The 17,338-nt window shown below is 44.5% G+C and overlaps 1 protein-coding gene across 1 annotated transcript in view; it reads right to left on the bottom strand.

Annotated features, from left to right (window-relative positions):
* TXNRD1 (thioredoxin reductase 1) overlaps positions 1-10,015 on the bottom strand; it is a 223,767-nt gene extending 213,752 nt beyond the window's left edge. The window contains exon 1 of the mRNA XM_085653257.1: positions 9,535-10,015. Within this exon, the coding sequence (XP_085509383.1) occupies positions 9,535-9,613 (79 nt within the window). The 5' untranslated portion in view covers positions 9,614-10,015. The remainder of the gene's footprint in view (positions 1-9,534) is intronic.
* Positions 10,016-17,338: the final 7,323 nt, after the last annotated feature.

Genomic DNA, 17,338 nt, shown 5'->3' with positions numbered 1-17,338 from the left:
TGTGGCGGTGCGCGTATGGAAGATGGCGACCGACTCGCTGGGCTGGAAGGATAGGCTAACCCTCGCTACCCCATTGTTTGAATCGGAAAGATTGGGAAGACTCTGGCATACGAAGGGCTTTGATAAGTGGGATCTGATAGGTATATCCAAGGTGGGAGATGTGCTGCATAAGGGGAGGGTGAAGTCCTTCGAGGAGTTGCAGACTGAGTTTGAGCTAGGGCCCTCAGAGTATTTTAGGTATATCCAGCTGCGTCACGCCCTCCGATCAGTCCTCGTGGAGGGTGAGAAGGTGCCGGAGTCCTCTCCCCTTGAGGACCGAGTCCTTGATGGTCATATGCCCGAGAGCACGATTTCGCTCATATATAAGAAGTTGATAAACGTCCGGGCAGACTTGCTATTGGGGCTGAGAGAACAGTGGACCAGGGATGGCCTTGAGTTGGATAATGAGGACTGGCAGTCAGCGGTTTCTTCGCCTAAGGAGGTTGCGATCCCGTCGCGTCTGAGGCTGGTGCAGCTTAAAATACTGCACCGGGTGTATGTGACGGGGCCAAGGCTGGTCCACATGGGATTCTCGGAGGACGGCCTGTGCAGAAGGGGATGTGGTATGGTGGGTACTTTCCTCCACATCATTTGGGAATGTGGTGTCATTGTGGAGTTCTGGAGGAGAGTCCATGCAGTTATGGGGGAGGTGACGGGCATTGTGGTACAGCCGGAGGCGCGGTGCTGCCTCCTGAACGTCTGGGGGCCCACTGACCTCGATGAGGCGCAGACCCAATGGGTGACTCTGGGTAACATGGTAGCTAAAAGGGATATCGCGCGATTATGGGGCTCCTCGGGACCCCCTACACTGACCGCGTGGAAGGAGAACATGGATTGGAGCATGTTTAGGGAGAAGACGGTCTACTGCTCTAGAGGTCGCCCCCGGAAGTGGCATGCCATCTGGGGGCGGTGGAACCAATACAGGGGGGGAATATGTCTTTCCCCGGAACTGGAACCTCCCGAGGAACAGCTTTCCCCCTGACCTACTTTCCAGCACATTTTGGTTTTAGTAACCGTTCTGGGCCTCTGCTGTTCCCCTTCTTCCTCCGCACACAGTCTTATACTTAGTAGATGAGTGGGGTCCGGCCTCCCCTGGGGGCTTTCGCCATGGGCTTTCAATGTTCTGCCTTGCTGGGGTTTGTTGTGTGTTTTTTCTGTGTTTATTTAAAATTGGACCTTTGCATTACTCTTTGAACTGTATTGGGGACACATCACTGTATCTAACTTGCAATGCTGCCGAACCTTCGGGCTGTCGGCTGAATAGCTGTGTCCTGAATTTCGAAATAAAGGTTTTCAAAAAAAAAAAAAAAAAGTTCTGCTAGCCAAAAGCGTTGATGATGCCGTGAAGATCAAAGATGTGAAGATTGTAGAGAAGAACCTGAAAGCAGAGGGGACAGAGTCTGGGTCACGGCAAAGTGACCAGGAGGCTCAAAGCAAAGAGCCCTTCGATGGCGGGTGCTTCAGGTGGAAAGTGGTGTAGCTTGTATCTGCAGCCACGGGCTCAGGAAGGCTTCAAGGAAGGCCAGCTTCAGGAGGGAGACTGTCCCACATTGGATGAGGGTTGCTGCGGTGTTAGTGTCCGGATTGGATCCACTAAGCCTTGGCAACCGCAACCCACAAAGAATAAACAAATCTGCTACAGTGCAGACCCACGAGGTCTGGGAGAGGTCTCCTTCAAGGAGACTGTAGAGCAAGCCTGGAGCAACCAGGGGAACTCTTGATTGTAAAGATAGACCTCCGCTAGGGCCCACAAGTCGAGAGACAAGGGACCGCGGGAGGCGGCAATTTGGAGTGCGTAAAAGGGCACCCACGGGCCACCGGAGGGGGCTAGGGTGCTGGTCTTTGGCACAATTGCTATAGAGTGGTTGGCTCGTAAATGGGCCAAAGCACAACTTCCCCACTGGTCAGGGTCGTGTGCTACGCAAGAGGTGGCTGGTGTCCTGGGGTATTGGGGATCTCGGCACCCACGCGGTCCACGGTGCCCAAACTCGTTGAGCACACTCACTGGCCTCTGGGATGCGCTGGAAACCCACCTCAAGGTTTCTGGAAGTCGTCGAAGTTCGTGAGAGCAGCGAAGTTCCAACCGGGTCACTTGCAGTGTTTCAGGTGCCTGCCAAGCAGGGGGATAACTCCTTTATCCCAAGGGAGATTTCTTCCGTCAGCTGGGCAGCAGCAAGTTGAAGGTCAAGATTGTAAAGTTCAAGATTAATCTGAGGCTCTGGGGCCACGTTATTCACCTTTATCCCCAAGATTAGGGGAGTGTCCAGAGTAGCGTCCACCAATGGTAGGTGAGGCGGGAAAGGGTGGCTACACCCTCTCCCCTTTGTGTGTTTCCCACCTGGGTGAGGGGCAGGATGCCCCTGAACCGGTTCCAAACGGTGTATGCAGAATGAGGCTTATGCAGCTGCCTACGTGCAACTCTGAAGGGACTTTTGGTGCACCCACCCTGTTCCAATCCACATTATCCTGTCTGGGGAGATGCTAGCACCTCCCTGCCACAGGAGCCCTATTGTCCAGCTGGCGAGGCTGGGGTTTTCCCCAGCAACAGCCAGCCAGGGTCGTGTAGGTGGCGGGTAGTAGCCATTTTGTACTGCTTGTGCACTTTTAAATTGGTGTCTAAATTCTGCCGCTTTTCCCATATCGCCCCTCTAACAGGGGGGAATCGTACCCTCATGCCCATGGCTGGACTGGGGGTATGATTCCTACATGTTTGACACCAAACACGATATGGTTCTGTGTAGCCATTCTCAAGTTATCGCGTTATCGCAATAGACTTATAAAGCGGTTAAGAGTATATGTATGGCTACACTACAAACAACCCAGCAATGATTTTGTGAAGGTTGCAGAGAGGCCCTTCTCATGTAGGGGTCCCCCCTCACACATACCTCAGCACCCTGCCTTGTAGGATTACCAAGGCCTGCTATAGAGGTGACCTATGAGAGTATATGTGTTGTAATGGGGTGGGATATAGGATACCTATATCCCTGTAAGGGGTGCTAGCACCACCTTACCCAGACTACAGTAGTGGTCTGGTGGTGTCAGTTTGTATGGCTCTCCCAGGGTGGCACAATAAGTGCTGCAGCCCTGGTAGGCCTACTGAGGGACCCATGCCCTGGGCACCTAGGGTACCATCTACAAGGGACTGTCAGGGCATCCTCAGCATCCAATTGGGTTGTACCTAGGGTACTCATATCATTTAACAGAGGAAGCAGATAGGCTGGGGTCCGGGATAGCAGGGCCACAGCCAGGCTAGAGTCATAAAACAGTAAAAACATCAGCAAAAAGTTGGGGGCAACTATGCAGTCGATGCCACTCTCCTACAGGCTGCTACTAAGTGCCACTAATGGCCAAATGGCTGGTGGCCACAGTTGTACCTATATTTAAAAAGGTTGACAGGAATAATCCTTGCTTTTATCACCTAATATCTTTGTTGAACCCTACAATAGACTCTACAGTAGAGTCCTTTTGGTCAGACTAAAATCATGGGCCGAACAGACTGCAGTTCTATCAGATGTCCAGTACGGTTTTCACCATGGTTTTGGGATGCTAGAACAATCCCTAAATTTGTATTTGTTAACTGCAAAATATACTAAGGCCAAGGGAATCAACATACATTTGGCATTTATGGATTACAGTGCATTTGAGACAGTTAATCATTCAAAGCTCTGGTTCATTATGACTGAGATGGGAGTGAAGGATTCTTTACTGAAAAATGTGCAAAAGGATGCTTCAGTGAGAGTTCACTTTGGCCCAAACGGGGAATGTACCGAATCAATTAAATGAACTAGAGGCTTCCATCAGGGCTGGGTTTTGGCATCTTTTTTATTTACACTCTATAATAATGCACTGGCGGATCACTTAGTTAAGTAGGAAAAGGACCTTCCTCTTTTGGGCTAGCGGACAATCCCTGTGTTGTTATATACGGATAGCGCACTTCTGCTGTACAGAACTGCAAAGGGTCTCCAGGCCTTTTAAAAATTATTTTACTTCTTTTTTGAATGAATTGGATCTTAATACCAACCTTACAAAGAGGTTTACCATGATTTGTGGTCCAAAAAATGCAAAAACTTGCTTATATGTATAGATGATTCTGTTGTGGGAGGGGGTAATACCTTTACATACTTAGGTATTCCCTTCCATTCCTCACTTGCTTGTGCCCATTTGATTAAAATCAGATCTCAGCAATTCTCTAGATCTTTAGAGGAGATTTTTAGATTTGCACAAAAATGTGGCCACTAACCTTTTCAAGAAATGCTCGCCTTATACAGGAGTGAATGTTTGTCCCTCGCCACATATAGAGCTGCCCTGTGGGGCTCTAAACAGGCAGACCAACTGCAGAAAGTTGAGAATAACTTTCTACAGAGACTGCTGGTGGTCCCACAAGGCTGTTCGACTTATATATGCCACAGCGAGTTAGTATTATCATTTGTTACAGACCAAATAAAGACCTCTCCGCTTCTACTGTGGGTTTCTGTGTGGTGGAGTCAGGAGCTGAGCCTTACAGAACAGATTATATAAGACTGTGAAACTGTTGACAAGGGTAAGGATTTTCCCTGGCACGCTTATTTAAAAAAATGCTTTTCATTTGCTGCGGTTCCCAGAGCATTTTAGTAACCTAGAAGGGGTTAAGCCAATGAGTAAGGCCATGGTAAAGCAACTATATAGTGCAAATCTCAAGGACACCAGGCTAGCAAAGGAATTCTTTAAGTCCTCAGGCTAGTTCAATTTTGATTTACTGACACTGAGGGGTACAGATGGCAAAGGATTAATGTTATTCTGTGGCAGCAATTATTACCGAATAATTCTGGATTTACCACACTTGTCAAATAAGGTTCCACCTGATATGCAGAGTTCACCCAAAAATATTTCTGGCTAAAATGGATGAAAATAATACATCCCGGTAATATGCTACATACTTTACATTTTGTGCCACCTAATGTATATAAACTTGACATATAATTTGGTCCTGCGTGCCGTATCATCCTAGGAGCACTGATAATGGTAAAACTCTGCAGAGTCAGTGAGGTCTGTGATTAGGATGATGAATTCCAAATTTTACAGAGAACCTTAAAATGATTTCCATATTTTATGGTTCTCCAAGAAATATGTTTTTTATATGAGTGCATTTGGTGCAATAAAAGCCCCTAAACAACTTTAGTTGTTACTGAGCAGTTATAGTAAGGTTAGGATTTTCGTAGGAAGAATGTTTGCTTTTTAGTTTTGCTAATACATTTGGCACCACTGGAGGAACCTGCACTACACTTTAAAAAAAATAAATGTTCACCAGTCAAAGCGCCTTCATGTAAAGTTCTGTGTCAAGCGGGGCCCAAGAAAAAGAGGGGTCCCAAAGGTGCAGTTTCCCATGTTAATTCCCATGGGAAACTTTGCTCTCCGATACAGAAAGAAATAGATAAACAAAATTACCCCAAAATTGGTGAGTTGGTGTAAATCCATTCCGCCACATTTAAGAAATTAGCATTTATAGAGGGGCTAGAGTTGGATATGAAGAAGTTAAAAAGTTAAGCATATCTGGGCCATTGGTTTCAAGATATGTTCTTACTGGCCAATTGAAAATTGACAAGTCAGTCTTTATTGACTGGCCACAGCATGAGCAATATGGAGAGGTAGCCATTACAGGACTCGGGACATGGCCCCGCGTCCTGAAAATTAATTATTAAAAATCTATAAGGGGTTAGGATGAGCACACCCTGACCCCCAGGGACATGTGGTGCAGTTTCAAGGAGTCCTCCACATAAATGGCTAGTCACAACATGAACAACATGTTTTGGCAGCCATTTGAGTATTCGTAGAAGGGTCCACATAGAAATGCATTGTAGGGCATGCCAGGTTTTAAAGGTCACCAAAAGTAAATCTTATTAAGGGTGGTAACAGATTTTACTTACAATATAAATTACTTGTTGGTGATGTAATACACATTTTAGGAATTCTAGTGATTTCTCAGAAGAGTTTACCCTGTGAAAAATGCTGACCCTCTATAAGGGTATGAAGAACTATGTTTGAGAGAAAACTGTTTTCTCCCGTGATCATCTCATAGAGGTTATGGGAGGTGCTCCAGAAACTAAAATGAGAGCACATTTTCTATAAATTTACATTATCTTCCTTATCCATGTGAGAAATTAGTGTGAAATTCTCAGTGAAACCTATATTTCTGAAAGCAGCAGCAGCCTGTCACTTGATACCCCAATGTTCTACTGTAGCTTCACCACAGTAATTCTAATTCTTATTCTGTGGGGGATTTTTTGGGGTGTCCTGGTGCCCTCCTGGGACACTCAGATCTTTGTTGGTGTTTACGTAAGTAGCCACAGGGTCCCTGCAGCCCAGTCGGCTACCTGCAAGAGGCCCCATGGGCTGCACAGGAGTTGTCAACTCTTTTTTCTTTACAACACTGGGGTTCTCATGTGCCCACCCATGGCAGGGCACCCCATGAAATTTGTTACATGGACGTACGCCGGGGGAGCCCCAAGACTTTCCTGCCAGCACCCATGCCGGGTGCTGCATGAGCCGGCATTGCTCCCACCTGTCAGAAACAGCTGTTCTTTTGCTCCAACCGGGAGGGAGCACATTATGCTTCCCTGCCAATGAAACAATGGTGTCGCAGGGGTTAGGGTCCCCAGACTCTGTCCAAGCATTGCCCCTGGGATGGAGTCCCCGGGGCCATACAATGGCTCAGGGAGGGGAGCCACGCAACCCCTTCGCTTTAATTTAGATATTGTCCCCAGAGGATGGGATCGCATCCCTTCTCACCTTTAATCTTTCATTTAGATATAGACTCTGGTGGATGGGTCCCTGGGGCCACAAGGAGGCTCAGGGAGGGGGGGCAACCTTTCCCTCCTATTTAATAAAGATATCGGCTCCAGGGGAAGAGTAGGGTGCCACATGCCCTCCTCCACTATAATATGAAATGCACCATTCCCTCAGGCCCTTGCTCACCTCAGGGATTTTTCTTTTTAAGCACAAATTCACAGTAAATGTATGTTTTAATGTTTTTTTCGTCTCAGGTGGGCCTTTTGGGATCCCCCCACCAGGCCTAGGGGGTAACAGTGGACAAAGTGTGGGGGGGGTCTGAGAGGCAACACATGCCCATACTTTTTTAATTTTAGGAAAACAGTTCCCCTTCTTTTTGTCAGAAGCCAACCGTCCAAGGACGACAGCTGAACTGCTTCAGCTGAAGTGTCATTCAGGGAACCTCCTGTGCTGTGAAACCAAGGGAGGAGCAAACAGCTAAACAAGCCTTTTTGCCAGGGTGCCAGCTTGCCTGAAAGAAGTGTAAATGTGCACGACTGGTCAATCTGCAAATTTAAAGGGCACTTGGAAGCCGGTATTGGCTTTAATTGATGGAATCACTTGACGCTTCCTGATGACACACATTTATTCTTTTTGAGAGGTATTGTAAGGGACCTACCAGCTAAGATGTGATGTGTGTGCTTTTAAAAGACAGAGATATTTTAAAAATGCACTACATATATCCTGCAAAAAATCTATATTTTGGTAGCACTTTTTATCTTAAACCTATTTGCACATTCTTTAGAAGCCTATCTTATACTATGTGTAATACAAGTATAAAATATTGACTTACATGTTCACAGTGCTTTCTGTCACAGACTGAGACCTTGTAGCACTAAACATACACAAGTCATTATTCTCCACTGCACCAACCATGATTTATGGCTGTGCATTAACTAATAGACCTTTTAAAATTCACAGTAGTGCATTTCCCACTGATTAACATATTATTTTTTTATTTAAGCTGTGTGTTATTTTGTTTGTAGTCACCAGAAGGTGTACGACCGAAAAACGTTATAGAATATTTACTTTTTTAGCCACACCCATGCACCTACTCACCCCCACCTCCCAGTGTGCAGCTATGTTTATTAAACCTTTTTTAAGGCTATGGAACAACGTCCCTGAATTTTAAATGGCTGCCACTTCATATTTGTTGACGTGGTTACATCCAATCAGATCCTTCTTAAGATCTGTCAACTTCACAGATCGTCTGTGGCATGAAATATACAAAGTTTTAGCCTTAATTTCTCAAACAGTACTGAACAGAATTACACCAAATCTAAGAAAAGACTCTTTCTGGACCAAGATCTATCTTTCAGCCAAATTTGGTGGAATTCCGTTCAGCCATTTTGGCTGTGGTTGTGTTTAGTTTTTCTATTGAAAGTGAATGGGGAAAACATGTTTTGGGGCCCCCAACCCCACTTCTGTTGGCCCTCACTTGACAGATAACCCTGAAACTTCCCAAAAAGGAGCTGAGGTGGAAGAATGTGGGGGCATATCAGCAACAACCGGCGATAATTATCGCTAAGCGCACTTAGCGCTAGGATAATTATCGCCGGCTATCGCTGGTTGATATCGCCGAGATAGCGTGCTATCAGCAACGTGTATCTCGATTGCGATAAATAAACCAGCGATAGTTGAAAAAAGGTGCGATTATCGCTGGAAATCCTGTGATAAACGCACAGGGACAGGGGTTACCTTGTTGAAAGGGCTGGGTGGTCTCAGCCCTATAATCCACCACCCATTGGCTAACATTGTTTAGTCAAAGGAAGAGCAGGCGTAAAGAAACCTGCGATGAGCGCGATTAGTGCTCCTTTTATCATCGCTGCACAGGTTAGCGTGCAGGTTGATAATAGGAGTAATGTCACTTAGCGACATTTTCCTAGAAATATCTCTGTGTTACGTACACTTTGCATCTCATTAGCGATGCAAAGCTGGGCGTTGTTGTAACGGGCGCTTAGTCAGCAAAACACGCAACAGCGTGTCTTTGCTGATATGGCGATTAATTTATCGCCGCTTTTCGCCCAAAAACGGACGCAAAAGCAGCGATAATTTCATAGCGCCGCCTTGATGATATGCCCCGTGGTTTTGGGGAAAGTTTTGTGAAGTTTTGTCAAATGGCACCAAAGTTATATGCAAACCAAAGACTGAGGGGCTTATTTACAATCCCCTTGCACCGCCGGTGCTTCACATTTAATACAGGAAAAAGTGACGCACCCGGGGCACAAGGGGCTTGTAAATAAGCCCCTGAGTTTCTTGTGGAAATGTGGCCCTAACCATAACTACCCAGTGGCAACCGGCACTGGGTGATGTGTATATATATGTGTAAGTGTGTGTGTGTTGATAGATAGACAGACAGACAGACAGACACAATGCTGAACACGAGATACAGCTTAGTGTAAGCTCAGACTTAGATCAGCCATGGCTATGTAACTACTCTGCAGTTATAGATCGTGTGCCATGCATTCACAAGTCTATAAGAATCCTTCGGCTCATTTACATACCCAATCAATAATCACCCTCCAGTAATCATTCAGTCGGGGCAGAGGGTGTGGGGGCTTTAACGCTCCAGAGATGTCAGTGACATCTTGCGTATTGTTCTAATTCTTAGGGAAACAGCAATTAGGGGTATTGGTAGCGGCGTGACACTGACGGGTTCTGGTTACTGTCACACACACAGAGGTGCTTTACCTGCTCTGCAGTTCTGGACGCCTTTGACCTGGTTCTGGTCGAGCAGCACCGCCTTGCCTTTCCTCACAGAGTTGCCCATGCCGCTGCTCCGAGGTCATGCTCCCCCTGGTGTCCTGCACCCCGAGCGCCTTCGAGCCTCAGCCCTTCCTTCAAATGTTCGTCGTACGCTGGACCCACGCGTAAGACATACTGTTTTTTTGTAAGCGTCCCAAGTTTTCTTTCCTAGTATCGTTGACTGGAACCTGCACGCCAACTGGTAAATCTGGCAGAAAGGCTTATTTATTTTTTTCTTGAAAAACATGCAATTTCTGTTCAAAAATTGCAATCAAAGCAAGTTAATTATCTATGCTTCCAAACAATCCTAAAAAGGCAACAGTCGCAGACAGCTGTCGTTCTGGGGTAAAGCTTCAATGTCATTTATTGTTGGTCTCTGAAGAGCTGCTCTTGAGTTTCCGAGCACTTAGCAACCGAACACATTGATGTCAGATCTCCCGTGACATGATATGACTAGGCGTTTCTTCTCAGTAGCCTTGTTATCTTGTGTGTGCTGCCATCTGCTGGAGCAGATATAATAACTCAGGGCTTGTCTACATAATCTTTCTCACACCTCACACCTCGGAGGGTTTTCCTAATGTATCTATCTGTCTGTGTGCCTGGCAAACGTTATGTTAAGGATCGTAATGTATCTGTGTGCCTGGCAAACGTTATGTTAAGGATCGTAATGTATCTGTGTGCCTGGCAAACGTTATGTTAAGGATCGTAACGCACACATTTAAAATCCCAGATTTTGAGTCGCACCTTACTGATTGCCCAAGATTCCAATATTTCTACTTCCAATATATTGATCAAATTTAGCTTAACTAGATACAGTGTTCACTTGTCTCGCGGTGGCACATCTTCGAACATCTGACCCTCAATATTCAAACTTTTGTCCTTATTAGGGACACTCCTTTTATAGCGCTTCTCTCCAAGGGCGTCGCCTGAAAGCTAATTTAGAACAAGATGTTTGAAATAGAAACATTAGACACCTGAAGACGAGCAATACTCCCCCTTTCAAAGGGACTGAATTCCATGTCAGAATGTATAAAATCTAGGTGTGAACATACCCTTTGGGTACGATAATGCATGTACCACTCTTGTCATTGTTATTGTATGTACAACTGAAACAACAATAACGTTGTTAAAAAAAAGGCACTAAATTCCATTGGTATATGAGTTAACTTGGCATAACACATAGAAGGACTAAAGCCGTGTGACCCCGGGCAAACGGGGCGGCTGAGAGGTTGAGGCCAACGATTAAAATAACAACTCAGCAGCTGATGCATTTTTCCGTGACCCAAGTCTTGTACCAAGTTCTCAAAATAGCCACCGGCCCCTTCAAGGAAGTGACCCCCTGTCTCTGTATTTAAAAGTATCATGCATAAACGTGTACATTTAACGTTTCCTGCTTCATCTCTTTAGTTACCCCCCAAGTTTCTTTTTAGCCAAGAAAATTATGAAATACGTGTCTTATACTTTCAGATTCTCCAGGGCCAGTTTCCGAGGGACTCCTAGATACTCGAAGAAATGCACGGTGGGTGGGAGTCCATGCACCTGCTCTGTGGAATTGTCCTCCACATTACCTGAGAAAAGAAGCAGAGTAAAAAAACATTCCAATCAAAATTCCAAAACCTGGCTGCTTAGAGAATGATTCTCTCTTCCCCCTTCAGTTTTATAGCGCCAAGAAGTCACCGGTGAACATGCGCTATCAATTATTAATAGAGAATGATTCTCTCTTCTCCATTCAGTTTTTTATAGCGCCAAGAAGCCACCGGTGAACATGCGCTATCAATTATTAATAGAGAATGATTCTCTCTTCTCCCTTCAGTTTTTTATAGCGCCAAGAAGCCACCGTTGAACATGCGCTATCAATAATTAATAGAGAATGATTCTCTCTTCTCCATTCAGTTTTTTAAACCGCCAAGAAGCCACTGGTGAACAGGCGCTATCAATTATTATTACCATAACATAACAGAAACGGTGGGGGCAATAGTGAAGCATTTACTTGTAAGATAGAATTCTTTTTTTGGTGAGGCAGTTACCATCTTTGGTGCATCTGCATGTATTTAATGAAGGTATTTAATGAAATGATGGCGAAATTTAATGGGTATTTCCAAAAGATATGATTGAAGATTACTTTTGTGCCAGTTATAGACAAAAAAAGAGGCGAGCCCGTTAATGTGAGAAAAGAACCGAAAATAAAACTAAGCGTCTCGTGCAAAGAGATGACTATAGCAGTGGATATTGCTAGTGAAGTCATTGAAAGTTTAGCGTCTATTTATAATTGTGAGAGTCTGAGTGCAATGCTGTTGTGGATTCTCACCCTCTATGGACATTGAGGAGTTAGTCCACCCGCTGAGGCACCCTGCAGCGTTCCACCTTTCACTTATACTGAGCTAATCCCCAGCTCAAGCGTCAGCCAAAGTTACTTCTGATGACTTTGTTTGTGGTGGTATATGAGATTCTTCATTTTAGAAAAATGCGTTGGGATTAGCATCAGTGTCTCTTGTCTCCTAAAGGGTAATGGACCATCATATAAAGACATCAAAAGAGAAGTAAAATGTTTTAAAGATGATATTCTTATATTTACTGAAGATGAAAATGTGCACTTAGAGTGCTTGAGGGTATCGCCTTAATGTCACGAACACTCAAGAAGGCATGACTACAACAGTGCCACTAGTACATGCACAGAGGTGTGCTTCAAGGCCAGGCAGCAAGGGAACATGGTTACCATGTTGTGAGCTGTGTGCATGTTATGTGACGTTTATGGAGCCCTTAGCGGGTACAATGAAACCTCTTATTAGATTGCTAAAGGGTGCTGGCTAGGAATGGGCTTCGGAACAAGACTAAGGTAGCTGATTTGCAAAGAACTTGTGAGATAACAGGGGATGCAAGTGACTATGGATTGGGAGTTGCACTGTCCAATGCTTGCAGCAAGGAAGGAGATGTTCTTTATGGCTTCTCTACTCCTTCACAGCCGATGAAGGAAATGAGCCATCCCATGGAGGGGGCAGGCATGGCATAACATTGAAGAGTAGTAATTGTGAATAAGTCGGATGTTTTTGGCCTGGTGGTTCTGGGGGACATTACAGACGACTCGAGCTTCACTCTCTTTGTTTATTTGGATATCACTCAGTAACCCCCAGTGGGGGGCAGGCTGGTGGTTCAGGGTTACCCATCTACAACTGTATATGTGCTTGCATGCTTTAACATGGAGGATATTCCAGTGCCAACCAGAGCTGCGGCACTTTTTGGTGTCATCATCGAATGCGAGGCGGGTGCTGTCTGGATGTTTGAATGCATGCGATTTAAGACAAAATCAAAATAATTGTGGTTTAGAGTTGTCTCTGTGGAGGGTTAGAGGTCAGGAGTTGTGTTTCTTCAGTTTTCATGAGCATGCCTTTGTACAAACAGCCCCTGGAAGCTTTTACTTTTAGAGCATACCCCGTGTCTTTCTCAGGTGTTTCCTGAGAGAGGTCCCAGGCTCAAGATAACAAAGGTTGTATCAGTAGAGCTGAACCTTTACTTCAGTGGGGCACTGTGGGCTCAGAGGAGGCTTCTGTTGCCATTAAGCATAGTAGAACCATCATCAGGATGCTATTTATTGGCATTGTGGGAAGGGTGTCATTGCTGCATGTTGACAGGGACTACACAGGTAAGAATATATCAGTAAGTGCACTGTATGTCTGTGAGATCAGCAGTACACTGATAACCTTGGGGAAGTAATTAAAGGGTAAATGCTGATTATAGAAGAAAAGATACACACAGTAGTAGTGATATCAAAAAAAGAAATCAGTGAAGTCTGATGGGACATTTGACGAGGTTACGAACAGAATGTGTTGCATAAAGAGTCTTACTCAGATCCTCATACCGCATTACAATAAGAAATCCATAGGAGGTTTACGTTCTTGGTACGAGCGCCTAGCTCTGGGACTCTTTGCCAGCCAAGATCTAGAAGTACCCAGGAACAATTAAAGAGAGGTAAAAACATGGTTGTGCCCAACATAATTACACAACCCGCTTACCCTCGGTTAGAACCTTAAAGATAATCTCCCTTATCAATTTAAGTACAGTTTAAAGGCATGGAACACTCCCAACCAGAAGGCCAAGCTAAAAAGACAGACACAGGCACATCACCAAAATTGGAGACCTCTGCCCAACACAGCCTCATATTGACCGCGACATACAGATGTGATGTAATAATAACCACACCATCCCAACCATAACATATGCTTCTCCACTCCATATCAGCAGTATCCACTGCATCTCAGCACCTGGAGATTGCCCTCACTTCTACCTATAACCACAAGATGGAGGACACTAACTCTAGTGTTTCTGATGATCCCACCAGTCTCAATCTTATTTAATCTGTTTCACCATATGATATCATTTAACAATTCCCTACAGGCATGTAATGTTTGAAATTACCTGTGAAACTACTAGTGACTGGATGGCACAGCTAGAGGCTATACCAGCCCCCATAACTAACCATTCAGTACTCCCAGACAGGCCTTCGAAGGCCAGACAGATCAGACATTCATTGTGTGGCCACCGCAGAATCGTAACAAAGTCCCCCTTGGAGGTACGGAATAGTCAAATACTACGAACGCCAATAACCTAATATGGCAAATTGATGATTAATATTCACCTTATCTTGGCAAATATCCTTATTTGAAGTCTTATTAAGGCAACCATGTAAAGAATGTGTTATGATTTATGGATAATAGTGTAATCCAACAAAGGAAATATAGCCAACAGTCCCAATTGTTCACCAGTTCAAACCAAGGTATTGACTAATTCTTTGTTAATCTCATCGAGACTTCTAGCCGCAGATTTCTTACCTTAGAATTATCCCCAGCCATCAGACTGCATACGGACATTTTTCATGATCAGTACCCCTGTGTGCCAGTAGGTGACGTCGTCTGTGCTGAAGTGATGTGCACAGTGCCTATATAGGTGCTACCCCAGTGCACAGATGTCAGTTTCTTTTTGTGACTTTTCACAGCAGGAACTCGGAGCCACAAAGAACACTGACTGCTGGTGAGTGAAACTTGTACCCTGAAAATGGGATATCCCTGTACCTACAAATCTGTTCGCAGAGCGAGGAGGATGGCACTGATGGGTGGGTTGGTAAGGAATATGCAGCTAAAGTCGCTACCAGATAAGGCGTTAACAAAGGTAAGTAACTTCTTTGTTAGGAACTCAGGGAAAAAATGGGAACAGGAAAAAGACACCAGAGACACTGGTTAAGAATGGCGCTCACAGCAGCCTAGGATCATCCCAGAACCACTGCTCGGATATCGCAAGGACATACTATGACCCGCTCCAGTCCAACCAGATATATGGGAATGTGTAGGTTAAGGGCCTCCAATCCCTACTCAGCCAATTAACTGTCGAAATTTGTTCTAAACCTCATGTCACGGGTATGGTACTTATGTGCATTTAATATAGGAAGGGCCCTCATTCACAGTTAACTATCAGATTATAGTGATAAGATGCAACTACCAAGTTTATAAAGACAATAATTGTCATAAAAGTCCTTGAATACAGAAGTTAAGGTAAACACAGGTCATTGAAAACATACACTTGAATATTTAAAGAATTATTTTGTTGTTATTTAACACATGTTGCAATAAATATCTTTGTTGGAGATAGATTGAAGTTCTGTTGTTTTTTCTTCCAACACATTTCGTCCCACGCAGGCCTGGGGCTTTTTCAAGGCTGTTGGTAGTACGTAAAATTTAAAAACAAAGTTGCAAATTCATACAGCAAGCTCATTGTGTGGGTAAAGCACACAGTGGGCCACAGCAAACGTGATGAGTTCACCAACATGATCTAGTATGGGATATGTGAGAAGTGAAGGAATGGGAATGTTTGGAAATGTACTCTAAATGGATTAATCAAGATGTGGATGATCTATAATTATGGGTAAAAAGTCTAAATCAAGCCCTTGGTGAAGAGTTACAATTTATTGTGCTTTTTAGTTGGATAGTTGCCAAAACATTGTACAGGCCAAAATTGTCAGATGTGGTCATCCTCATTGAATGAATGCATCTCAGGACTGCATATATGCATAAACCAAAGTGATATTTAAGAGGTGTTTGGTTTTGGCTGGTTCACATAACAGAACCAATAGGAAGGTCTTGAAGCAGAATTACACAGCAGGAGGTTTGGGTATGCCTGGCTTTGAGTGTAGTTACTCAGTGACCCATCTGGAGTATGTGGTGGGCTGGATGTAATAAGGGTTGAGGCTCGAAAAACAATTATTTGTTCGACACGGTAGTCTCCCAGGGGTCCACCCATGCTGTTTAAAATTTATGTTGCACCACTGGTAAGGGTAATCAGATCATATGGGTTTGACGTAATCTCGTATGCAGATGATACCCAGTTGGTAATAACCATGGGACCTAATCCAGCAGACACCAAAATAAGATTAATAAACTGCATGAATCACATCACCAACTGGATACAGACAATTTTCCTTCAACTTAACGCAAGCCAGATTGAGGTGATATTATACGGGAAAGCGCAGGAATTCTGGTCCGACGATTGGTGGCCGACGAATCTCGGCCCATGCCTCTACCCAAAAACAACAGTACGGAATCTTGGCATTATAATTGATAACAAACTATCTATGAAGGGCCAGTTAAACCATACTTTTATGGGAACTTTATGAAAAATCTTCCAATGGACTCCATTTGAGCCTAGAAAATCCCTAATACAGGCGTTCATAATCAGTCGCCTTAACTATGGAAATACCTTAATGGCGTCCATGAATGAAGAACTATGTATCAGGCTTCAGGTGGTGCAAAATACCACAGCACGATTGCTACTACACCTTCCAACTCGATCTCCATCCGCCCCATTTTAAAAACTCTACACTGGTTACCAATAAGGAAACAAACACGTTTCAAGTTTATCTGCCTTACACACAAAACTCTACATGGAAACGGGCCACAGTAAGTTTTGAGAAAACTTAATTGGTATGCACCAATAAGGAATCTCCAATCAGGAGGAAAACATCTATTGATCCCCCACAGGGCCAGAACTGTTAGAAATAGTGGTAAATTATTTTCCTACCTAGCCTCTCAATTGTGGAACAAGCTCCCTATACACATTTAGGTCATTACAGACCATAGATTATTCAAAAAAAGGCTAAAAACCTGGATTTTTTAGTATCCCTAATCTGTGGTTCATATCTGCCGACGCTTTTGCTACAGCACCATGAGACCCCAACAGGGTGATATGTCTGCGCTCAATAAAAGTCAATAATAACAAGCATTGGCATAGCCAATAGGTCTCGCCTTTGGGACCTTATAAGTATTTAGTTATGCAGCACAATATCATTGGTACAACAGCATCAACTGTTGCATGGCTAAACACTTATAAGGTCCCAAAGGCGAGACCTATTGGCTATGCCAATGCTTGTTTTGTTATGGGGGCATAAATAACAGGAGTGTGAGGGTCAGTCAGTTAGACAGTTAGTGAGAGTGAGTGAGAGAGTCAGTCAGTGAGAGAGAGTCAGTCAGTGAGAGGGTGAGAGAGTCAGTTAGTCAGTTAGTGAGAGTGAGAGAATCAGTCAGTGAGAGAGTGAGAGTCAGTCAGTCAGTGAGAGAGTGAGAGTCAGTGAGAGAGTGAGAGACAGTGAGAGAGTAAGAGTCAGTGAGAGAGTGAGAGAGTCAGTCAGTGAGAGTGAGAGTCAGTCAGTGAGAGTCAGTGGGAGTGAATGAGAGTGAGAGAGTGAGTCAGTTAGTCAGTGAGTGGA

The sequence above is a fragment of the Triturus cristatus genome, chromosome 4_1 (genome assembly GCF_964204655.1).
Source record: "Triturus cristatus chromosome 4_1, aTriCri1.1, whole genome shotgun sequence".
NCBI classification, from domain to species: domain Eukaryota; kingdom Metazoa; phylum Chordata; class Amphibia; order Caudata; family Salamandridae; genus Triturus; species Triturus cristatus.
The sequence above is the reverse complement of the archived record's forward strand: the minus strand, read 5'-3'. Positions and strand labels throughout refer to the sequence as shown.